At 35.9% G+C, this 26246-nt stretch overlaps 1 protein-coding gene across 18 annotated transcripts in view; it reads right to left on the reverse strand.

Moving 5' to 3' along the window:
• LOC117204014 (kazrin) overlaps window positions 1-26246 on the reverse strand; it is a 141090-nt gene that overhangs the window by 4928 nt on the left and 109916 nt on the right. For 6 of the 18 annotated variants that reach the window (XM_033440998.1, XM_033440989.1, XM_033440999.1 and 3 more), the window contains 12 exons: window positions 25832-26220; window positions 19556-19762; window positions 17532-17892; window positions 14221-14310; window positions 12287-12503; window positions 11364-11631; window positions 10485-10832; window positions 9882-10005; window positions 9521-9665; window positions 5753-5942; window positions 3516-3542; window positions 1255-1275 (listed from right to left, as the gene is read on the reverse strand). In XM_033440998.1, coding sequence (XP_033296889.1) covers window positions 1255-1275; window positions 3516-3542; window positions 5753-5942; window positions 9521-9665; window positions 9882-10005; window positions 10485-10832; window positions 11364-11631; window positions 12287-12503; window positions 14221-14310; window positions 17532-17892; window positions 19556-19762; window positions 25832-26220 — 2387 coding nt within the window. The other 12 variants (XM_033440994.1, XM_033440988.1, XM_033440987.1 and 9 more) reach the window with 12 other exon arrangements.

A 26246-nucleotide genomic window follows, 5' to 3' on the forward strand; every position in this document is an offset into this window, starting at 1 on the left:
TTTCGTTGAAAGAACATAAAAGGGAGAAGGCGAGGGATAATTGGATATTACAAGCTGGGGATGCACGTGCAGCGACATAAGGGAAAAAAGATTTCTACGAGCTAGATTTCACGAAATTACCCAAGTCGTTTCTGAATAATATGAGATACGATCTTGCAGGATTGGAAGACTAATAATTCATCGCACTAAAGATTCACCTCGACGATTGGTTAGTCATTGGCACAGTCAAGGGAACCGAAGAAATGGTTTATCTTCTAAGAAACAGGGGGAAAAGAAAAGAAGAGAATGTTTGAAGCTATAAAAATTAAAATGTTTTACGGTCAAGTTGAGAATCGATCGAAGATTGGCTAATAAGGAAATGTGATTATTTGGAAATTTATATTTATAAACATTTATTAAATTTATTAAATAATATCTCCTAAGACATAAGTATTTTATTTATTCATGCAAATAAAGCATTTTTCTTTGGTAAATAATCTATGATTTTTACACACATATATGCATACTGAAAGAAACTGAATGAAACGGGGATTTAACTTCTTTCGTTACAATTAAGTACACCTGATACTCGTTTTACACGGTACTTTCCTTTTAACGCGCTCTGGTTACAGTTAAGCGATTTTTTAATACGTAAATGTAAATGTACTGTAAATGATACCAATCTCGAAAGCTTTTCTCGAGATCTTGTATGGCTTGTTGCAAAGGATTGTTCGATGATTTTTTCACTGTAATAAGAAAATGTTTCGTTGTAATGTAACAAAGAATAACGATGAATAATATGCCAATTTTCGAAGGAAATATTATTTTGATTTTCGCTAACACAAGTTTTATACTTTGTTGCAGATCAATTATTTCACGACTTTTTTTGAGGGTTTCTTTACATGGTAAAACTCATCCACCGTGTAAAAACAACTGTATGTAACTTACATTACAAAAATTTGCATTTGAAATATCGTAGATTTGATCGAATTGCTATATCCATAGTACACGGTAAAAACATTTAACATATATGATTACAGTTATCCATAATATGGAAAGGGTCAATAGGATTTTGATGATTTGTATCGTATTTGTTAAATCCTGATTAGCCAATTTCGACGTAACTACATTTTTTATCTAATCTATGAAAAGGGCCCAACATAAAATTAATAATGACGACTACGAGATAGTTCATAAAGTATTGTAAGAAAAATGAATATGAAAAGAAAAATGATTATCTATCATGATATACGCAAGTAAGTTATGGCCGCATACCTGTGAGCTCTTCCACGACAACTAGTAAAGGACGAAACAAGGCGGATTAAGAACCCACATTGTGAATTCCACATTGAAATCATCAGTTTATATTTACACAATGGCTCGTCATTGTTATAATCAGTGTTTTAGATAGCTAAAAATCGAACGTCCGCACTTTCTGCCTTTCGTATCCTGTTTTTGTATTCTTTTCTCTCTTTTTTATGCGATTATTCACTACAATTATCGTATTCTTAAAAACAGAACACTCTGGTTAACATACATGAAAAAGGAGAACGTGATAATCGATCGTTGCTTCTTTATGTACAGTGTTTACAGTGTGACGGCGATACAATCAGCCTTTTAAAGGAAATCTTCTAGTATTTGAGAATAATTAGGAATCACGATATTTTATATCGTAAGTCATCGAGCTCTTTATAAAAAAAAAAAAAAAGAAAAGAGGAACAAAAGTTATTACCTCGCAACGGAAAAAGAGATTGGAGATTAAAATTCAGAAAAACATTGTTTCAATTAACACTTTGATATTTTCAATGCTTAGATTAGTAGAAATTGAAGATTTCTATGGGATATTTTCTAAAGTAAATTTTAGAATTTTAAATCATAACTGATATCGTTGGATCTTAAGTGATAAAAAATTTAGGTTTTTGAGTTAAATTACTTGCAATTACTCAAGTTACGTGTGATAAATCCCTTCGACGAAACATAGAATATAAAATAGAATTCAATAACCATACGAGTAACCTACGGTCCAATAATACTAATCGAAACTTATGATAAATCACTAAAATTGTACTACTAATTTCCTAAGAAATAAGCGATCTAACACAGAGAAACGAGAAGTCAAAGAGAATTGGAAAAAAGAAGGTTCCACTAATAAAACAGTAAAAACACGCAATATACTCACAGTTCGATGAATTACGATGGTAAAATATATTTGATCGGGCAATCGGCTAAATTTGATTATGTTAAGCTCGTCGTTTGCGAACGTCGCGAATTCTCACGATCCTTATGAAACGTGATAATAAGTAATTCGCTGCGATCATACGGAGAGAATCGTCAACGAGGGTTTACAAGTTTTACAAGTAAATAACTAAGTACAGGGAGAGGACTGTTTGCGTAATTCCTACAGTTACAGGCGATACGATTTGCGCTCGTACCCTGAATCTCAGTCTTTTTCTTTCTTTTTTCAGCTTTTGTTTTCCTAAGACAATGATAAATTCCAGGCGAATAATAATATCGTATCGAATCGGAAAGAAGAAACGAATTTCTGTTTCTCGGGCTCGTCGGACCGACGACGAAAATTTTCCATGAATTTCATTTAAAATTAATTTAACGTATGAAAAAATTATTGTACCAATGATTCTCTGATTATCGTATCAATGATCTGTTCATACTCATTTACCCGTATTTTCGAAGTCCGTGCGGTCGAGGTCGAGATCCATGAGAATCGTCTACATTTTAGCGTAGTGTTCGATAGTTGCTAGTGAAACAGATTCTCTAACTTGGCAAATTATAAAGACGTTTGTGAGGCACTTCGCTAAAATCTAGACATTTGAAACAAATAATTCACGAGGAGACATCCCGGGGAGAGTGTGAGTACCGCGAAGGATGCCTCGTCGTTCTGGAGGATGCTCTAAGATAATAATGAAATATCTACTACGTTTTCTAAAAAAATTTGGAACCGTGTAAGGTTGCGATTGATTGCGTTGGTTCGTTACCGTTTCCGTGACAAATCTCAGATGGAAATAGTTTCTAATTCTTATCACAGAAGGTCGTTCGATGTGTAAATGCAACGAGATATTAAAAACGAACGAACTATTCGGTTTTGTATGGAAAATTGGACTTGATCTTTTAGATTAAACTAACAGAGCAATCATCGTTTCCTTTACGCATTCCTTCATAGATCTATTCTTTCGAAGTTTCCTCGAGAATACTTTAGAGTCGCGAACTTGATATCTCCTTCAAAAAAAAAAAAAAAAGGAGACGAAAAAAGTTAGAATTAGAATTAAAAAGGAATTTGTGCAGAGTTTTCTAGAATTCCTATCTTTCAAATTTATCATAACTCATAAGTGATCTATAGAGGAAACTTGGAAGGAGTTTACTCTGTAATAAACACAACCTCTCGATCAGATTTGAAAACTCATCATTGGGGATCCCTATGACGATAGATCGATGTACACAGACGTAGCGAAAGAAACGATGAATTAATACAGATCTAGATACATATACGTATATAATAAATATATACATATATACCGAACCTTTTTCAAGTAAAGAAGACTGCAGGTCTGCGACGATCCACAGGATGCAGGGAGAATGATTAACGTTAGGTTAAGCACATAGCTCACAGCTTTTAACCCTTATCGCGTGAAAAGTTCAGTCACACTTGTAGCTATAGAATAGAAGTCTCTACTTTCTGCTTCCTTCATTTCGAAATTGTTAATCCTTGATTCACGTGGAAGAACGACTAGAAATTTAACATTATACAACGATGTTTCTTTTCCTCGAAATTTACTGATGTTACGAGTATCGTGATGTTGCGACAGTAGCCGATAAAATGACTAAAGCTTGATGTTTGCGTGATGTTTAGCCGTTAACGATGATGTTCAAACGTTGTTGCGTAGCTTCTTTCATGTAACTAATTTAAGATATTTCTTCGTGCCTATATCTACAAAGTGTACACTACTTTCGATAAGGATTAAACTTATTAAAGAGGGTATATCAAGACTTAAGGTATAAGGGGCTTATTATCTGGTGGAAATACTGCGCGAGCGTCCTTACCTAAGCGATGCCATGCAATCGTGCCAATGAGAAATTAAATGAATAAAGAACTCGATATATATATATATGTATATACAAATGAAACGATGAGAAATTAACGTGATTTTAGAAATTTGAGTGAAAATTGTTAACCAGCAGTGGCTCGAATTATATTCGATAATAAATGAAGAGTAAACTTTTGTTTTAAATGATAGATGTGGTTGATAAAGTTAATTCGAACAACCGCTGCAAATGATCATTAAATGCGTAATTATGTAACACGATGTTAGTCAGTGATGGCTTTCTATATATATACTGTTTTAAAATAATTTATTATTTAGGTATTGTAGTCTTGTTAATAGGATTGAATGTAGAGGAAAGTCATCCATGACTAATGATTGTGACTACGATATCTTTCAAAGCAGATCGCTGTTAATTAAATTTTGTCGTTAATCGCGGTTCTTTGGAGCTTCGAGATAAGGATTTTTGCAATTAGTAGTATCTATTATCTCTGTCAAATATTTATAACAGTTAACAACATCGTCGATAATAATATTACTCTAAAACATAACCAAAAACATTTATTATTTATCTAAAAACGTCTTTAAAAATATCAACGCGTATTGAAATTCCAAAGAATTTGGACGTTAAATACTAAAATTACTTTGCGCTTGTTAAATAAAATCAATAGAGTAAGCAACTAGAAATTTTCGCTTTTAAAATCTGAGTACTTTTTGTTTCGTTCTGTTTAGGCTTTCTATTTCTGAGATAACGTTGTACGAAGAGAACTGCATTTTTGTTGGTTCGCTATCGCTATCTCAATCACGCAAACGGATTTCTCTCTTACATATGACATTGAATATCCCAAGTTTCAGTAGAACGTGATGGTCAGTGACAGACAACGCCGAGTCAGCAGTTTCTACTATTACTACTAGACGTAAGTATTTCTAGGAGAAAGTATAGGTCACTGTGCCATTCGTCAGTTTTTATGTTTTCAATTTGTCTTTTAAAATTATGTACCTTGAGAATATATTGAATTATTGACTGGAAACAATATTTGCTACAAAGAGTACATTTCTACCTGTGTTCTAAATGATTTAATAGTTTAGTAAGTATAAGAACTTATACTTAGTACCAATTACACTTTAAAAAGCTCCTCTTTATTTATAACATAATCTATCATGAAAATATATTTCTGAAAATACGAAAATCATAAATCATACCTGAAAATTATCTGAAATGTCGACTCTCTTCTAAGATTAGAAATTCTTTCAAAATACAAGTTCTATCTTCCGAATTTACTCTGAAGCTCTCCTATGATTATTTACGAAGAGTTAAAATTACGAAAGAGAAGAGTGAATTATCAATAATAATCAGAAGAGAAGTTACTTAATTGCATTAGTATGAACTATGAAACTGATAAGTGAAATGAATAAAATGAAGTCTATCGTAGTTCCATATCGTATGAAGATCTATAAAACAACTTTTTTTGCCACAGTGCGTTAAATATTTCTCCTTTGCTCATCCAAGGATATAAACCCGGAGGAATTCACTAACTCTCAATAGTCAAGAGTGATATGTAATAAAATATCGCGACAAGCGATCTGCGAAGAACGAATCGTGTTCTGCACCAGCTCGAGGAAGAATATAAGGGCAAAGAAATTAGAAATACCACCGAGTTCCCGGTGCAGTAGTGAATGGACCAGGTGTGTCTTTTTGAATCTATACGGTACGTTACCCTGAGGCTGGATCTGCGTCTATCGACCGTGCCCGAGTGATTGGTCGTCATGTGCAGGGCGGACAGGGAGCTCTGATGATGCTGAAGATGTAGCGCCCTGCTTCCACGACCGAGGCTACCGCCCGCGCTCACTGTGCTCATCGGACGACCCCCGCTGGTGCTGTTCCTCGGGACCACCTCCAGCTGACTTCTACACACACGCACACCACGCTACATGCACGCCTTTTTGCGTACACGCATCCTGACCGCTTATATGCACACACCTTTGGCGACACCGCGGACACACACACGTTCGGCACGTTTTGCAGCGAACCTCTCTCCTCGTTTTTTAATTTCATCTTTACATCTGTATCTCTTTCTTATTCTTTTTCTCTTTTAGTTTGATCATGCGAGAAAAGGGTGTGAAGCAAATTTCAGGTTTTCTATGGGAACGGATGTGTTTATGTGGTGGTTTAACACGTTCCGCGACGTGGATTGTTTGTGATCTTTGATATTGTAGATGTAAAAAGATAGAGAGTTTTGTTAGTAAAGTTTAGTTAGAAATATTTTTTGATTAGCAAATCGTCTTTGTAGAATTTGATAATAGGAATCTGTGATCATTTTAAACAATCTTATTTTATTTTTGTAGAATTTAATATTAGATACCTAGTAATGACGGATTGAGATACGATTATTCATTCAATTTCAAAGTTCTGTTTTGAGGTCATCTTCGAGATGTAAAACGCGTTGGTAGTGAGAAAGTATTATAATATTTCAAAAATAGGAACACTACGCTTTTGAAAAATTTGATAATAGAATTTGATTTGTTTATGAGATTCGGAAGCAATTTTTGCAATTCAAATCCCAAGTTTTTCGCCACGTGGAACGTGTTAATAGTGCTAATCTAGTTATAAAAGTATTATCATCATCTAAAATCTAACAGTAGATATTAATCAATGTGAGTATTTTAAATAACGTGGGGCATCGTTTTGAAGATTCGATGGAGGAAAAATAACAAGTTTTGATACGTGTGAAAAATTCGTAGAAAATGTTTACGTCTGTGAAAGTACATCTGATTGTGAAAGGGGGAACTTGGTATTGAAGAAAGTTGCGATCGAGTTAAAGTTTACCAGGTCCAAGGTGGTTCCTTTCAAAGTGAGAATTTTACTGTGTGTGAACGGTGCGATGGAATACGAGAAAGGAGTTTTATTCAGGGTACAGATGAAGTTACTGAAAAACTGGTCTTGGCACACAAAATATATCGTGATCAACGTGGTAGATACTTGGCAATTGAACAGTGGCTCGCTGCAAGTGCTCGACAATAGAGAACGAGATATGTATCATAATGAATATCTAGTTACAACATAAATATACATACACAAGCATTTTGTGCACCATCGATATAGAAGAATGTATATATGTTTAAATGGACGCCAGAATACGCAGGGTCGTTCACGTAGGATCGACCGAGGCGCATCGAGCGTTGCTGGTCAATCGATTGGATTAAACACCGAACAGTCAAAAATGTAAATATCAAAGTTGGCAAATTAGAAAAAGATGAAAGGAACCATAATGCATACTGATGTAATCCCTGACAATTTCAATCTTTTCGCTCTTTTAAGTCCCCTCCTAAAAAAGTTACAAACTGAATTGGTTCTTTCATGAAAATATATTTATCGGATATACTTCAAGAATTTGTAAAATTAATATTCAATTAAATGTGACAATTAAATAGAGAAAATGTATATATTGATAGAAGATTAAAAAAAGCTCGAGGAAAACTCGATGCCTTTAGAAGGAGTTTTCTAATTTTGTGATAGAATCCTTTGGCCAGGGATTACACCAGAATTACTAATATTAACGTGTGCTGTACATAGCGCAGTGCAGTGCAGGCAGCAGCTGTGGGCTACGGCTCAGCTATGAGAGACATTACCGATGGATCCGCGATCGAGTGGACTGCAGACCCAGCGAATCGCTGCGGTGCCGAGTACAATGTTATATCAATAAGAAGAAATTCCATCGAGTATACTGCATATGTTTGTATATGTACATTATGTCGAGATTGTACTGTACTGTATATACGTGTGTGTATTCCCGATATATCCAAGTATGGCGTGTGTATTACGGATGAGTACTTACATACTAGGCACCAGTCGTAAGCGATCTCGACTCTGTCCATTTCAATGGGACCATTCTGCCGATGAGTCGAGATTGCCCAGACTAGCATGCACATTTACCTCTTTATATAGCTCTTTCTCTCTCTCTCTCTCTCTCCCTCTCTCTCTCCCTCTCTCTCTCTCTCTCTTTTATCTTATCGTGTGTTCTTAGCATCGTAATGTCAGTGCATCGTCTCCTATTTGAATTTCCTAAGGTATTTATGATATGTATGGCGTCCAAATATGTCAAGTCTGTCGGAATGAACAATTATCTTATTCTAGGTTGTACAGGGTGATTCTAAAAATTGGAACAAGCCGTGATTTATTTCTAAGAATATAAGATATAATGCTGAATTTTTAACTTTTTTTTAAATAGAAATAGTAATAATTATAATCATCATTGAGCTGTGAAAGCTATATAAGATTTGTAGCTTGACCTAATTTTTAGAATATCTCTGTATATTTTTTTTAAGAAATTGAATTTTGCTCTATAAATATTCCAAATTAATAAAGTCCAAATTAATAAAGTCTTATCTTAATCCTAATTTTCTTGTGCACACCGCTGCGTTACTACTACTGATTTGTAAATAATTCTTTGCTCAAACACTCGACTATTTACAATATCCCAATAATAGTATTCTGTTCTATTAAAAAATGCTTCGATGGAAGCGGAAACCTTGATACCGATTTTAATAATATCAATGCAAGTTACTCCATTAAGCTCGGCCATTATTATGTACAATCCTCGAAATCGGGAATATCGTATTGGCTAAACTACAATATCCGTCCAAACCTGATCAACGAATAGACTAAATTGGTAGAAACCCTGAAAAATGTGAGGCCTATCGAGTTCGACTTTCGTATATAATAACAACGTTTCTTTAAAGCTAACGTTACTTTGCAAAACACATATCTATCGCGCGAATTTCAATGATCAACGAACGTGTTCTCTCAACCATTGTAAAATCTGTCAAGACTAGAGAAATAACATACTCGCGTTTTGATCGTCTCTATGCATATAAACGTGTACGATTTCGTGTAGATAATTGACAATATTTCAGCGATAATTCCTAAAGTACGATATTTTTTTGTTCTTTTTCTTTTTTAACTAGATCAGGGTAGAAAACGATCCACAAAATTCTCTACTCTATCTTTTATTTTTACCACAAGCGAAATTTTGTTTAATTGATGCGTTGTAATTGATCGCTACGAAGCGACTTTTCTTCTAAAATATACCGACAAGCTGTGATATTAAATTGTCGAAGCTGTCTGCTCGAAACGTTAGCTCGATTCCGAAAGAGAGTATAAAAGAGCACCGCAGCAGCATCTCAAGAATTTCTAAAATCTTACATCTTATGTTTCTTGCTTTTTTGAAATTACTTGATTAATATTCATTCACTGGCAAAATCGTCAGATTATTTGAATGGTGTGGGTGACGACGTGGTTTTATTGTTAGCGTGATACTAATTCTAGAATACCCCCGTCGAGGAAAGAGTTAGTAAAAATGAAAGCTCGAAGAACGAGAATGAATCGTGTTAGCAACGTCGATCTCGTTTGTCGAACGAGGAACGACGTTTATGTCGATTAGTGAGCGTTGTCCAATGTGGCCTCTGGATGATAGTAGACTGAGTACCTTGCTGGAACGACGAGGGCTTCGAGCTCGGCGGTGAGGTGTCGTCTGATCATCTGTTTAGCTGGTGGTATACCCAAAGCTGTAGCCATGGTGTCGCCGGTGAAGGATGGTTCTAGCACGACCAGAGCGCCATGCACACCTGAATCTGCATTACAAATGATAACATGGTATCTCACTATCGTTTGAGATGAATGATTATTACAAGTACTTAAATTTACATCACAAATTGAAGATTACTGTGTTTTTAAGAAGAATTTTTTAGTTTTATAAATGAGAAGTTTGTATGGTTTGGAACAAAAATGCAAATTTGTGAAAAACATTCTTTTGAATGTTTGCTTAGGGAACTAAATTTTCCAGTTACCTTTTAAATTCTCAGCGTATTCAGTCAGATCGATATTCCTCGCCCACCGAATGAACCTCTGGTTTGTCCAAACTAAAGGATCTGTGTCCATTTGTTCGCATTGATGTCTTCTAACTGCGAGTGCCTATTGTAAGAATACAATTAAGGGTACAGTGTCCTCCTTATAGTGTTTATTTAAGTGATGATGATGAAAAATAAGAAATTAATAATCCTAACTCAATGCTATTTGTAACTCAATTTTATTTCTAAAATTAATGCGATATTTTGCTGAGAATCACAGTGGTTTAGACCAGCCTACTACTATTTTTCATAAGATTTTGCTTATTATTATAAATTACTACAGAAAATTGCATTCTATATATTTTTTAATGTCAAATTATAATGTAATTAACTATGAAATTAAATAAATGATATTTCCAAAGGTTCAAATTTATTATTAAACTCCTAAGAACTTCTTGAATTCTTCAGATCTTAAGAATACACCAATTTTTCATAAAATTGAAAAATGAAAAAGCGAGTTCCTGAAGTATTTTATAAAGTATACAATTTTTCATAAGCCACCAAGTATAGAACATTTCATATATATTCTTTTTATGCCATTACCTGACGATCGTAGTTCAACATTCGGAGTAGATGAATTCCGTGCACGATGCTGGCCTGATGAAACTTCCTGGTCACTCCAAGCAGCTTCTCGAGTTCCTTTTTGCTCAGATGATCGAGCATCCGTGCGTCCACCATGTTAGTTGCGAAACTTTCAGAATACTGAGCGAGTCCAAGGTCAGGCAACCATTCTGAACTGACCCACGTGTGACCTAATTGAGCAATACACGGATATCGAACGAGACTCGGGTGTCGATGCTCTTCGATAGCTAAACGGAGCTTCTTTCTATGAAGAGGATGGGTCACTCCTAACCCTGCTTCCAATTCTGCGTCACTTAGTTCCAGTAAAACCTGGACAAGTATTACGATCAAATAAGATCTCATCGTTTGTTATAATTTGGAAGACGAATATAAACAATTAAAAGGCGGTCAACATATAATTAATTTCTAAGTGTCGTTATATTAATTTTCAGTTTCAATAAAGAATGTTTCATAGCTGGATTAAGTATCATTTTTAGTACCGAAGACAAAATACCATTAATATATTATTTTGCATATTTTTTACAGAAAGATTAAAAAGAAATTGTATGAACTATAGTCACTGATTTAGAAGATGTACAATGATATCCAAGGATATAATCCAATGATTTAGAGTTAGTTCCTCCGTATTCGACGATTAATACAAAATTATGCAAAACAACTTTCTGAATTTTACAAAGTGCTGTATAATATCCTATTTCAGATGATTCAATAAAAATCTGTATGAAATCATACGACGATTTAATAACAACAAATATTAATATTTATAATATTACGATTTCATGGATTTTGATATAAATTATCAGCTAATATACTATCATTAAGTAGCCTGAAATGATGTACCTTTCCCGATTTAACGTTTTCAGCGCATCGTGGACCATATTGTGGCATACCAAGAGCAACTTCCAACCACGCTAAGACTGTAGGTGCCCTCCATCTCTCCATAGGTACGGATGCGGCTTCTCTGAGTAAACGTAGCTTTTCAGCATAGCCTTCCTCCGTGAGAGGCGACCATGATCTATAAGGATCGAAACTGTCGGAACCCTCGTTACTTCCGCTTCCACCGCTCGAGTTGTTCGCCGCCTTTCGATGTCGTGTACGGGCAAACACTCTGAAAATCGAGACGAAGAAACTGTTTTTGAGCTAAGAAGATGCTATACACTTCTGTGGAGGTACTAAGGTTCCAAATTAACACTTTATCGTTCGTTTCTTGGTGAATCGAAAATGACACGCAATTAAGGAAAGCAATGAAAAACATAAGCGTAACATTAATTTATTTAACTATAAAAATTGTGTATTTGTAAATTATCGAAATAATTATTTTTCAAATTATCACAACAATTATTCTGTGTACTTGTAAATTCGAGAATTACGGAAAATCTTCCTTTATCGTATAATGATTAAAAGCATAGACGATCTGGCACGTATATCTGAGAATGGTAAGCAATTTTTCCCTAACTGCATTGATTAGTAATATTTCTTTGCGGTCGTTATATCGTTATATGTGTCTTATTGTATCTTGTTATATCTTATTTTATAATAGGAATCTTTGTAATATTCGTTTGTTCTAACACACCTGATTGTATTATATTTGACAGAATAATTTCCATATTAAATATAATGGTAGCATTAATCAACAGAAATTGCCACCTCCTGCGAGTTATTATTATTTTATGGAAATGCAGGAGTGACCCAAATAAGGTCAACGTGGCCGTCGCAATGTTAATCCTGTCGAATGGATTACGTATAATAAATTCAGTTCTCACCTAGAAATAGAACCCCAAGTGCCCCCGCGAGTCGCAGAGGAGCGTGAATGCGCGGCAGGTGCCGCGACAGGTGTGCTTTGCTTGTTTCTTCTTGGTTCTGATTCTAACGGACTCGACAACTGTTCGACCGATCGCGATAACGAGGAATTGTCCATGGACCTAGAGAACGCGTTCAGAGGCGACAATGTCGGGCTGCAATCTTTCGGCGTGGTCGCTGCTGAAAAATATAATATCAATGAGAACATAAGACAAACTTAAAAGCTATGATTCATACAAACTTTTTATCCGTCAATTTTCCTTTCTCAAATTTTTCTGACATACTTAGATAAATATAGGATATATCGTATCTTCCGCTTTGATAAGCAAATTTATCGTTTCCCTTCGACAGATCTCTTTCGATAGACGCATGTGCTTCACAACAATCGATGCAACATAAAGAACACACAGCTTACAATTTTCTGCACGTAAGCAGAGTCAAAGTTTCGTAGGCACTTGCTTGGTTTCGATTTATATCGTCGAGGTAGAGATGCAGAGTGTTTCAGAGCTTAGATATTCGTCGAAGCAGGACGAAGGTCTGACAAGATTACAACGAACTTCGTGTCACGAGAAGTTTGTAGAACGAAGTTTATAGAACGAAGTTGAGAAATGAAACTAAACTATAATCGAATTAATGAAAAGTAATATTGTACATAAATAAAGAACACGTATACTGTTGATAGTATATTTGGTGATGTATTAATTAAAAATTCTTATTCGTGTACGTAGGGCATTCTAATCTGGATACTATGAAATAGATTCTGACTGCTCCAACATGTGCATGCGCATGCATCGGCCATACAACATACAATTAGCCGATTGTTAGGGCAAAACCACGACATAATGGACCTTTAATATTAATTACCGTTTGTGCTCGGATGAATGGATAAATAAACGAATAAACCGCGACAGAGATGCAATTTCTACGATCAATGACGACCGATTACTCTCAAAAGCAGCCACCTGAATAAGGGATTATGCACACAAATATACATACCACGTACTGCGAAATTATTATGAATAATTGGATAAAATAATATTGTTGTACATGGGGCTACTTTTGTGGAAGTTTGGTAGTACAAGGTCTATAAAAAGAAATTGAATAATTGCTTTTAATTATAAGCGATTTGATTCTGTAGTCTTTGTGAGTGAAATTGTATTGTAGAAATTATTCCATTCCGTCCGTTGATACGAAGTTTATTTATTGTCAGAACTTTTCAAAAGGGAAATTTTTTATTATGATATTACAAACTTTAAATTACGAATTAATTAGATTCTCGTGACGTCTTCATTCATCCTGTAAACAAATTAATTTTGTCCCTATTATCTATATTTAGAATCATTTATATTACTAATATTAATAAAGAAATTAAACCATTTCCCTTAATAACAACACTCGTCGTTATATTATCTCATTCTATACCTCATCACAAGTTTTATTTACTTTAAATTTCCTTACTATGATATTACCAATTTTAGTAAACAAACTCACTAATTTCCATTTATTTCTATTTCCACCTAAATTACGTAGTTCCATCCCCTAACACGAACTTCGCCTATCTCTCATACTCAAGAAAACTTCGCAAACGACAAGCAACGATCGATTTCGAAGGACCAACGAGAAGCAGGCATTCAATCGTAAAACAGAGCCGAATAAATAATCGAAAATAGAAAGAAACACAGTTGGCAGAGAAGTAATAGTAGAAATAGTAGACAGAGAAAGAGAGAAAGTCAAAGAAACACACAGAAGAAGAGAAGCACAGGAATCCTCCAGTCGAAAATAAAATAAATAAATAAAAAAAAAAAAAAAAATGGAAGAAGAGAAGAAAAAAATAAAACGTAGGACGACGTTGAAGATACGGGAGACGACGATCAACGATTTATGTTTGGACACTTACACTGGTACATGTGGGATGGTGCAATGGAGGAAACCACGGAGATGCTGTCCATGTCGAGACCGCTTCCCTCGACCGTAATTGTCGGCGTGCCTGCGCGGAAATATATAAAGTAAAAAAAAATTCTTCGTTGCGTTTGATACACCGAGATCGACGTCACTTCTCCGTATGTATTTATTCTCCCGGAATAAAATCAACGAGAAAAATAGACAGGGACGTTGTACGATTGGATTTAGACTTTCAATTTATTTTCATAGTTTCCTTCGTTCTTCTCTCTTTTTTCTTTTTCTTTTTTTTTTTTTGGAGTCAGGATGGAGATCGAGTTGTCAACCGAAATTGAAATTCCTTCTATAATGAGTTTCGTTAAGGCTCATTGTGCTGACAGCGGGAGTCAGAATTTGTATGGCTGGAAATAGTTGGGATAAACAGGGAAGTCTGCACGTTATTGACACTGGTAAATTCGATTTACCAATTCTATGTTCAGTGTATTGGTTCGGGAAGCAGGTTACGAATATTCGTACACGTTTAGAGTTATGTAAGTTTACTATAGGATTTTGGGAATCATAACAGTCTCTTCGCTGCCTGTTTGTTCTTTATGTTGCACATGTCAACTGCATTTCATACTTACATTGGCCAGGGTGTTATTTTAGCAGACCTGAAGTTAAAGATTTTGGTAAACGTATTATATTACATGAAAATTGATTGTTCACCCTAGCACGTTCAATTCAATTCAATTTCATAAAAAGACCGAAGACATAATTAAACTAATCGACATTTTTGAAACGTTCAAGAAGATAATTTTACATGTTTAATTTCGAAATCATATAAAAGCACAATTTTAGTGAGAGGAGATTGGTTGACGATATTTTATAGTACAAAATTGAAAATTAAAAATTCTTAGTCATCCTAAGTGGACTTTACATTGAAACTTATCGTGTTTTCTCTTTTTATTCTTCGCATAATAGAATCATTCTATTCCGAAGAATTAAAAAATACTATTTCACCCTAATTTACCTATGAACAAAGATTTGCTAAGGATTGAACGCGCTTGGATATTTCGTGTAACGTTTAATTCAGAATTCGTGCACATGCATCGTGATCACAGCACGTACGTGGTGTTTGTCCTAAACCAAATCGATCAATCGGCTTTAATGCGCAGCCACGAGGATTGGCTGAATAATATACGAAGGAAATTCGCTCGATTAGCCTGCCACCTTCGATTAGCATTCGCAGTTGATGAAGCTTATCGTACGTTTATTCTTCCTTTCATTTTTCTTTATTTTCCTTTTCTTTTTTTTTTTTTTTTTCTCGCCGACGACCCGACGGATGCACCGTAATGCACCTTAACTAGACGATTAATCTCGCCGCTCGTTGTACCTAAGCGTAAGAATCATCGCGTTCCAACCACTCGACACTCTGATGAATAATAATGGCGATTGTATTATACGCGAGATAGCTTCGCGACTGGAAAGCTACTTCATTACCGGGGAGGTAGATCACAATGCAGAGAGTCTTCCACGATCGCAATGAATAATGCAGAAAGTACCAAAAGTTACTTTTGGTTCAAAAATGATATTTCTCGTATTGTCGAGTATGTTACATACCTATGATTTTAACGAAATATGTGAATTAAAAGACACAGATTTTGATGATTAATTTACGAGTATCTTTGTTTTAAGAAAAGGATTGTATTGTGGTTTTTCGATGTACTTGTTATACTTTGGAATTTAATGAACAAATTCCGCAAAATTTTCAGAAATATTTCCAAACTGAAACATATTTTTATACAAAGAGTGATTTTCTAAACTATCTTCTTCGTGTCTTGGTGCTAAATTACCATGAAACTTCAGATGATGTTCTCAAATGAATTTCTTAATCAAAGTTTAAATAGAAAGGAAATGCCGCATAATACTAAAATTATAACTTTCCAAAGCTATGTAGGATTTCTTGCATAATCATTTATCTCCTTCCTATATGTTGAAGTATAAAACTATGGTGAGGTTGACGTATAAAACTAGGAAATATTTCCACACCTATTCCTCACTCACAAGCTTTTAACAAGAACAAAACAAGAAGTAATAAATGAGAATGTTCCAAAGTTTTGAAGCTTCTTAATAAATTCACAAAGGATCTCTTTCCATGCCTTAACACAACTATAAAACCTCCAATTTCCTGAATTTCTACATCACAATTAAAATTCAATTCCGAACGAACCCACGCAATTTAAAAGATACTATAACTCTTCCAGTAACCTTCTTCTCTAACTTCCAAGAAAGCAATCATCTAAATATCGCTCATTTGCTGCAACAACAATATAACAAAAAAGTTTCTATGCTTTTGAGTTATTGAAGTAGGAATAAATAGTTGTTTCTTGTACTTTCTACTGGTAGAGTCCTATAAGTGAATTTAAAAAATTCATCGCGTGGAAACAGTTGTGTCGCTACTGCATCATCATCAAACTATTCAGAATATTCGAACTCATTTCCACTGGAATCGTGATTTTTGTGTTATGTCATGGATGCGGTAAACGAGCAGTATACGGTGTATCCAATTTTGATCTATAAATGCGAAATAGACTACCTGCTGTATAAAAAGATATGTTCATGTAGGAATTCAATGGTTTTAAGATTGACATAATATGGTACAATTAGTTTTCCAGTGGACGGATAAATGTTATATGAAGGAAACGTACGTTTTTTCAAATGGGATCATATAATTTTTAATACAAAACCGATCAGTCTTGACATTCTCTATAAAAAATTATTAATCTATTCTCGTTTAAAAGTCATTGTTTTAGCAGATAAAAATATCTATTTAACTCTTATATCGCATAATCTATCATATGAAACACAAGGAAGACGCAAGTCACAACTTTTGTATACGTTTCTCTTGTCCTTTTATATGATAAGTTTTACAAAGTAAAAATTGAAATATCTACCAAAGTAATGGTCTTTCAACGTGAATAAGGATAATAATTTTTATATAGAATGTCAAGACGTATTGACAATCGTCAATGCATTGAAACTTGTATGATTCTATTTAAGAAAACGTACGTTACCTCCATGTGACCTCTACGCGTCCATCTGTAGAAAATCTAATTACACCTAGTTATGTTCCCCTCGAAACCATTCAATCCCTAACTCAACATCTTTTTCGCACGACACATAGTTTATCAGGGACTCGTATTTATACATTAAAATCGGACAAAGTGCATACGTAAACAGGCAACAATAACAATAAAATAATGATAAAATAATAATAATAAAACAACACAAGAATAATAATAAGAGATCTAAAATACGCGTATCTCTTACCGTCTGTAGTAGAATCTGAAAGATTTCCGCCCACGCTGGTTGCGCCACCGCTTTCCCTGTCGCTAGATCCTCGAACACCGCTGTCCGCGCTGCAACTTCCGCGATCGCCCGCCTGTCCACCGGAAGAGCCAGCACCTGCCGCATTGCCGACGTTCCCAACGGTCACTCCTAGCTCTGTGCTGCCTAATGGCGGTTGAGAATTCATATGAGGGATGATACCACAACCACCGCCACCGCTGCTACTTCCGGCGCCCGGTGTCGCGGCTCCATTCACGCTGCCTCTCGGGAACGAGACCAAGGATTCCTGGTCGCTCAAGCAGATACCACCGCTGCCACCTCTTTCCGCCAATTGACGCTGTAGCTGTACATACCAACGTTTCTCATTGTATTCGAGGAATTTCAATTTGAAATGGGTTCTGCAAATATTATGGGTATACTGGGAATTTGCATGAAATCTATGGAAATTTTGGAAAATTTTGAGGAGATGGAAATTTTGAAGAATCTCGAGCAAATAGGAATTTCTGTGGAAACATCGTGTTACGTATGATACGAGATTTATTGATTTTTTTTAGTGTGATTGTTAAACGGAATGAAGATAGAATCACTTTGTTATAGAAAATGGCAATTAAGGTACATAGAAGCCAAAGAAAATTATAAATTTTCAGAAACTTTACGTTTTAGTGTTGGGGTAGTACTTGATATTAGACTATTGGAAAATTTTTTATGTAAGGAAACTTCTAATTTCTTCTCTCAGTTTAAAGTGTCTAGTTATTATTTTGTAACAGCCCGTACTTTAATAAAACTTCATAAAATTTAATATCTAAAAGATAAAAACCTTGAGAAACTTCATATACTGCGACATATCTTGAGAAATGAGAAAGTGATAAATAAAGCATCTTACGAACGATTTATCTCGATAAAATCGATCGATTTGGCTTCTGTGGAACACTGGTTGAATTTTCGCAGACCGTTAAGCAGAGACTAGAAACGAAAATTTTGGGACGTGCGTGATTCTCGGCTGACATACGTATACCGAGGAAGCCCTCGAGCCATCAGTTTTAAACTCGTTAGCCGCCGGCCCGTTTATGCACAGCGTGGAGGACAATTTTAGGGCTCAAAGCGGAATCACCCTCCGCGTAATTGCATGTGCGCGCAAAGTGCCGCTTCTTACCTAACTGCTCGTAATAATATTACGTCGATCGATAGATCAATTTTTTGCGGAGCTCAGAGCGGACGCTAAAAATCCGTGTTTCTCGCGCATATTCGGTAAAAGTAGAATCGTTAACTAGAATTTTAGACAAAGAAAATTCTAATTAGGAGCTTCATTAGCGAAAATTCTACAAGTAAGAAAGAATAAATTATTATGAACACTTATGTGTATAGTGAAATTGTCTTACAAGATACAATTATTAAAGTTATAAAATAAAATACACAATAGAAGAGACGAATATACATATAAGAAAAATACCTTTGTCCGGAAAGAAGTCATCGTTGTTTGAATCTATGAAATGTAAAGATTCTGAGCAATTGAGAATTATTATCTAAAAAATATATCTTCTCTACACCACCGATATTTCATTACCTTTAAACGTCAACATTCCCATAATTAAGGAAACAAATATCGACTTCCAAAAAATCACACAGACACACCACAACATATTATTCTGAAAGCAGCCTAGAAATCAAACTTAAAAGACTACAGAGAGTTCTCCCAAAAGCTGAGTCAACGTTCCCAGCAAATAATCCAGAAAGTTAAGCAACAGTCATAGCGTAAACAGGAGAAAAATGTTGCTGCTGACTCGAGAGAACCAGCATTTTTTCGGAGCGCACTCTCTTTGCAAAACACTTCAACCACAGCCTGGCAGAGAGATTAAATTCATCAAGCTGACTCCCCGTCGTGCGTAATAATGCACGCGTTGAGGACAACAGGTCAGAGAAAGAAAGAAAGAAAGAACGTGGAGAAAAAAGAAGAGAAAAGAGAAAAAAGAATGGAGAGAAACGAGAGAGAAGAAAAAGGGGCTCACCTCTTTTATAGTCGCGTGTGCGTGCGAAAGGGCGGCTTCTTTGTCGGCCAAACTAGCCGCAAGGCTGAGACTTCGATCGGCCTCGTCCCTTGCAGCCCTTAGCAGGCTCCAACGTTCCCTTTCCCTTTCGCGTTCGCGTTCCTCCGAAGGCATACCGACTCCTTGCTGTTGAAGGCGTCCTAAAGTCGCTTCGTTCTCTCGCATCCGCTGTAATCAACGGTCAAAGAGACCCATATCCGGGCAGTAATTCCACCCGAGAACCACCACCGTTTAACAATGCATGCAGCACAAGCACAAAGTGTCAAAGAGCCCCTTTGAACACCCCGGCCATGAAACAACAGTGGGTACGCGATGTATGATTAAAAGTTGAGCCACCGACCGTAATTATACCGAAGCCTCCTACGATGAGGAGAATCGTTCTGCAATGCGTCTCAATTAATTGGCGAAATTTCGAGTGGAGCTTCCGATAGGAGTTCGATTATTTAATTTTGGAGTTTACCCTTTGTACAAAGTTGTTTGCATTGTTGTGATTGATTGGTCTTTTAGTTATTTAACGTCAAAATTAATCCTATGTATAACTCTAAAGTTGCTCGCGTTGCTGCGATTAATTGGAGAAAATTTGGTAGGGATTCTTGGAGCTGAAAAGTTTAGTTGGATTTTTGATTATTTAATCTCAAAACTCATACTTTGTAACTCTAATGTTACTTACGTTGGTTACCAGAACTGTATAATAGAATATAATATAACTCTAAAGTTACAACGTTTCAAGTTGACAAAAATTTATAAAAGATATGTCACAGCCGTTTTTATAGATGGTCAAGTTTTATTAAAAAAGAATCTAATCACGTTCACGAAGAAACCTGAGAAAAATTCGTTAAGGGGTTAATAAAGGATGTGGTGTAGGTTGCAACCAGAGATTTTTCCCAGGCGTTTCCATTAGCTCTTATTTTTTACTCTTCTGTTGAAGAACCCCGTGGTCATTCGATCGACAATGTCGTAACTCGATACAGGTGCAACTTGTCGCTTATTTACAGGTGTCATGTACCTTCACCTATTAGCCGCTAGGATACCAGCTACGGAGAACTTAATCCACTTATCTCTCCCTCGGGCGTAAGGAACTTCAACGTACGTATAACAGGTGTTGCAGGCTGGTTTATCGGCTAAACTTTGGGACAACGCGATTACTGACACTCCAACGGGTCGGTCAGGTGTTGCCCGTTGGCAGGTCAACATTTTAAAGTTAAAAACTATCGTTATATCGCTGGCCATACGGCTTTGCCGGCTGTCACGCGGAAAATCGGACGCGTGCATGTGTAAAGATATGGAGCGTTTCATCGTGTTTCGTTTCTGTCCAAAATCTCGTATTTTGCAGCGTTATACTGACTATACGATAAATGGAATATCTGTTACTCTCGATAATTAATAATGTAAATATTTAATAAATATATACTGTATTTCTCAAAAATAAAATAAAATTCCAAGGGGAAGTCTATATTTTAAATAAGAGAGATATAAATAGATTCGAATTCTTTCTTATGGCTACTTTTCGAAGTATTTTAATACATTTGAGAAAACATTATACTTTACTTCATCGATCTATAATTCGCAAAATTTCCAAAAAGAAATCATCAGTTTATATCAAAGCATTCTACATAAAGAGAATTTTCTAACTTCATTACATTTGAGAATTCACAAAGCAAAGAAAAATAATTCAGCCAACAATCACACTGAATCATGTGAGTATTATGTTCACTGAAGAAACCGAGAAGAATTCCTAATTAAATCAAACCATCATCCTACACCTAAAGAATTTCCTATTCTTATTACATTTGAATGTTCAAAGAACATTGAAGAACAAAGAGCAATCGTTCTGCTCACAGGCAATCGCACTGAATCATGGAAAAATTATTATCTCTGAAGAAACCAAGCGTAATTGAAAAAAGGTTTAACGTTTCAAACTTTTTATTTGGGAACACGAGATTTCATCTAGCTTAATCGTATTTCCTCGCGATCGGGTTAAATATCATCGACGAGAGCCGTAAGACGTTTCCCAATGTGTGTTCGTGCTCCTGCATAATGACGGATGAAAGAAAATGTTCGTTGCCCCGGGGTCTTAGGACAGATTCCCACCTTCGGGCTCTTCAATTTTCTCTTGTTTTACCCTCTTCCGTGTCTTGTCGCATCGCGCATAATCCACTTCATCAGTAACGAGTGTCGACGTAACACGGCTCTCCATGAGAAATCCTCGCGTCTCTCTGTTCTTTTATCCGGCAGTGATTTAACGTCCGCTTGTTCTCTCCCTTGTTTAACCAGAAAGGTGAAACACACAGATTGATATTGCGGGCTCGCAACGGTGATAAGTATCCAGGAATTTGCATAGTAAACAAGATACGTATTTTAAAGTGCTACGAGCTATGGTGATTAACGTCGAACCCTTGTACTTTCATATTAGAATACATTAGAATATATTTACGAGGCGTGAATTAATTTTTGCATGGAATATAAAATTCCGAACCTTAAAAAATTTTGTTTACTTTAATAATGAACGCGATAATATAATAGCATACGGTGTTTTAATACAGTCGAATTTCTAAAAAAAAAAAAAAAATAGATTCGTTTTCATTTTCAAAGTGAGATACGTAGTTTAATTTTTTCGTAAAAATATTGTTAGAAATGTTGTGAGATAGCAAAATAAAAAACTCAGCGCTATAATGAATGCAGCTAGGTGCATCCGCAACAAACAAATAATAATTAAAGAGCGTTAAAGAGTTGTTACGCCGAGCGACTCTCTACCTGGCCCAGGTCATACATCGCGGGCCAGACGGGCACCAGATGTCCGCTCTTCCTTACGGCGTACCCTCAATAGCCTTAAGCACCCGTCATAAATCCGAGTAATTTGCTTGCTAAGATCCTTCAAACCCAACAAATGTCTTTTTCTCAACCACTTCTAAAGACTATTGTCTACTACGGCTTGACACGGGAAAGTTAGTTTTCCTCACGTACGATGCTTCCCACTAGCAACTTCCTATCGAGGGCGGTTAAGACCCTTCCTAGTCCACCAATCTACGTTTATCCAATCAGAAGCAACATATACTGCCCTCACTTTCCTGACCAAAAATGCCATGAACAAATCGGATGGTCCCGTGCGCTAGACACACCCATCACTAGCTTTCCTCCGACACAGCATCGTCACTCTACTTCTTCTACATCGTTGGAAAAGTCAACCAGTAAGTCTAACGCTAACGCCTATCGTGGCAGTCTAAGCATAACGCGAGAGTCGGTAAATATACTATAGTGTAAATATACTAAATATATTATAGTGCTACGTCCACTAATACACTAAATCCAATTATAAGAGCCCTGCTCTAGCGTACATATCTATCGTATCTTCGTGCGATAAGTTGTTACCTATTTATCTCTACCCAACAGTGTAATCTAAATGTTAGAAATATATAATTTATAATTCTGTGAATCACAGTGTTATACAAACTTGATCACCCCTATTATCTCAACGGAAATCAGGGGATCGATCAATTCGTGGTGTCGATTGTTAGAATCGTAACGGGAATTTACGACTCCCGTTGACGTCTCTCCTCGCGACTCCCCGCGATTGGTCGAATTTACAAGAGTGTTAGACCACAAGTCTACTAGACACCTCAGAAGAACGTGAAAGATCGAAGAAATGTCATTTTCTGTAACTACCATTCAGATTTAGCGATACCAGCTAAAGGATATGTCACTGTGGTACACCGTTGGGTGTAGGTATTCATATTCAGGTGAACCTAAACCGTCATAATTAGTATTTATTATCACTAAATGATAGATTGTACATATGCAGATATTTAAAAGAAGAAGAAGAAATAAGGTTATACTTTTATAATATAAGTACTCCGTCTTCTAATTTTCACAGAAATTTACTTTACATTTATTACATTTATTACATTATTTACCCCTTCATAGAAATATTGAAATATCTTTCCATAAGAAAATGATTCTTTTAAACGTTTCATAGTCTAGTATAAAAGTCGTCTACTGTAGCATTACGTGGAAGCTTACTTCAGAACTTCGATGCATTTTTCTCTAAACTGAACTCGCATAATACAAAAAATAAAGTTACGATTCAAGAAATTAATCATAGAGCTTCGCACAAATAAGAAGATTAAGAGCTTTACACTGTGAAAAGTTCCGATCTTCGTAAGAAATTCCTGCGAGGAGATTTATCAAATTCACCGGTGTATCGTTGGCTTTCGCAGTTTGTTTCAGAAACGGCGCTGCTATGTTCTTTCAGCTTAAAGGATATTTACGATCGTTAATATAGAACGTGCTGTTACTGGATATTAAAGTTTGCCTTTCTCCTTGCAAAGGATCCTGCAATGATGCATCGTCATGTCCTTATGAAAATCCTTTTTCTCTCCATCTATCCAGGGCAGACGCGTCGTTTTTCGCTCGAGCGCATTGATACGCTTTCTGGAGCTTTTTCCGGGAAACATTAAAGGTCGACCTCGCGAAACGTGCCGTTATTAATCTTCTCTCTTCCTTTTTGTACATAAGAGCTTGTTCAGAAGAAAAAATGAAGAAGATGCAAGACCCGAGGCTTTCAATTTTCCTACCAAATACTTTAAGCGGTCTTTTGTAGCGTTTTTCATTTTTTTCTTTCGCTGCCTCATCGTTCATTCCCTAACTCAGGCACGTCGTATGATATAATATAGTATGAAAGTTAGGCAACTTCTTAAATTTCCGACTGTAGAATCTTGGCTTTAAAAACATCTGTGGAGTTAACGGCTGGTTTGAAATATGTGTCCGTGCTTTTTGTGCTTCTGCCTTTAGGTAACAAATTTTCAACTAGAAGATTGCAACTATGTGTGCGCGTGAAATAATATGAAATTACAGAGATGGTCGTTGTAAAAACATTTTTCATTAAATGGCATTGAATTTTTAGCGATCCCGAGATTTTATGAAACAGAGATATAGAAATATGTAATTCCGAACGTTGCAAAAATTCCAAAAAACGTTGGCTATTTCTTTGTCAAAGGAGGATTGCAGAAATATTCCACTTCAAAACATCACGAAAACAGTGACGTTATTTGCGAAGGAGATTATACATAGAAATGAGATATTCTATTTCAAATTTCATAAAATTTGTAAACGACCTCAAATCTTAAAAAAAAGGAAAGAACTATGAAAATATCTAAACTCGAATATTAATGAGTTTCATTGACACTAAATATTTTTTAGAGAATAGACATCGGCGCCAAATATTTTGTAAGAGGTTACAGAAATATTCCACTCTAAATCTCGCAAAACTCGCAATGGCCCTAAACTTTAATCGTGGCGATGATAACCTAGCACGTTCTTCAAATATTGATAAAAACATGAATACCGGAAACGATGGCTCCGTTCCAGGCGATCCGTGTTTATTTACAACGGGAAATCGAAGTGGGTTGTTCATTTGCCGGAATTGGAATGACCGATGTTGCGTTGGGTCGTCGCACCGTCGCCGTTGCAGCGATAACGGTGTCGGGGAAAATGAGAAATTCCAGCAAGTTTAATGAAAGTATTTAACAAGCAAAATTGCTGCCCCGCGTACATCGTGTTTCCGGCCTGCGAACCAGAACCGACGTGAGCCACGAGAAAATTGAAATGCGTTTTCTGCGGAGTATTCGTTAAATACATTTTTTACAGTCTTTACAGTTATATTTTTCCTTCTCCACTAATAACGTTACAGCTTGACGTTAGGGCATTTCGACAATTACTTCGACCGTTAAATATCTTATTAGTTACACATTTAATTATACTCTTTCGGCATAATTAAGGCACGGTGGCCGCTTGGTCCCGTTTTTAATTTGGAGAGACGCTATTTCATTCATAGAAAATACATATTTTGTTAGCTTGCGTGATTTATGAAACAGATATCTCTGATTCGATCGATTTTGTTGAACTATAAAACCGATATATGATATTGTCATTACAAACATTTTTAAAAGTATCCTGTTATTAATAGATACTTTAGATTACGTAAGCTTGGTATTGATATTTCAGTATGAATAAATATTTGCAAAATTATTCATAAATAAAATGTGAAATAATATGGCACGTAAATATCATTAAAAATCACTCACGTCACAAGAAGAAATAAGAAGAATTCTATCAAAGATAAAAGAAGGAAAAATTCTCTATTATCTCATTGAAATTCTCGATTATTTTTCTAAGCACGAGGGAACAAAGATTTCTATCATACGTGCGACAGCATTGGTATTTAATAAAGAAGAGTATTACCTGTTCGTAGTTCCTGATAAAGTCCCGTAATTCCCGTTCCTTGTCCTCCAGGGTGCCATAAAGTGCCTTCATTTGATTAAGAAGATCGAACTTTTCGGCCTTGAGCCTCTTGCGATCGGCTTTAAGTGCCTGGAGAGCTTCTTTGGCGTGTTGCAGTTCCATTTCAAGAGCAACAAATCGTGCTTCCTCCTCGAGTGCCGCATCCTCGGAGCCAACTTCGCCACGTGCCGCTCCACTGAATAGCAATCTTCTCAATCTTGCTACCTCAGCCACCAGACGTTCATTCTCCAGTCGAAGTCGCCTCGTGCTGGCTAGTTCCACCGAACCGGTGCTACCACCACCGCCATGAATGTTTGATAACCTCGATGCTACCAATGGATCACCAATTCCTGCAGGAACATCAATATATATGTAT

Source organism: Bombus bifarius, unplaced genomic scaffold, assembly GCF_011952205.1.
Source record: "Bombus bifarius isolate JDL3187 unplaced genomic scaffold, Bbif_JDL3187 scf7180000007975, whole genome shotgun sequence".
Lineage (NCBI taxonomy): Eukaryota > Metazoa > Arthropoda > Insecta > Hymenoptera > Apidae > Bombus > Bombus bifarius.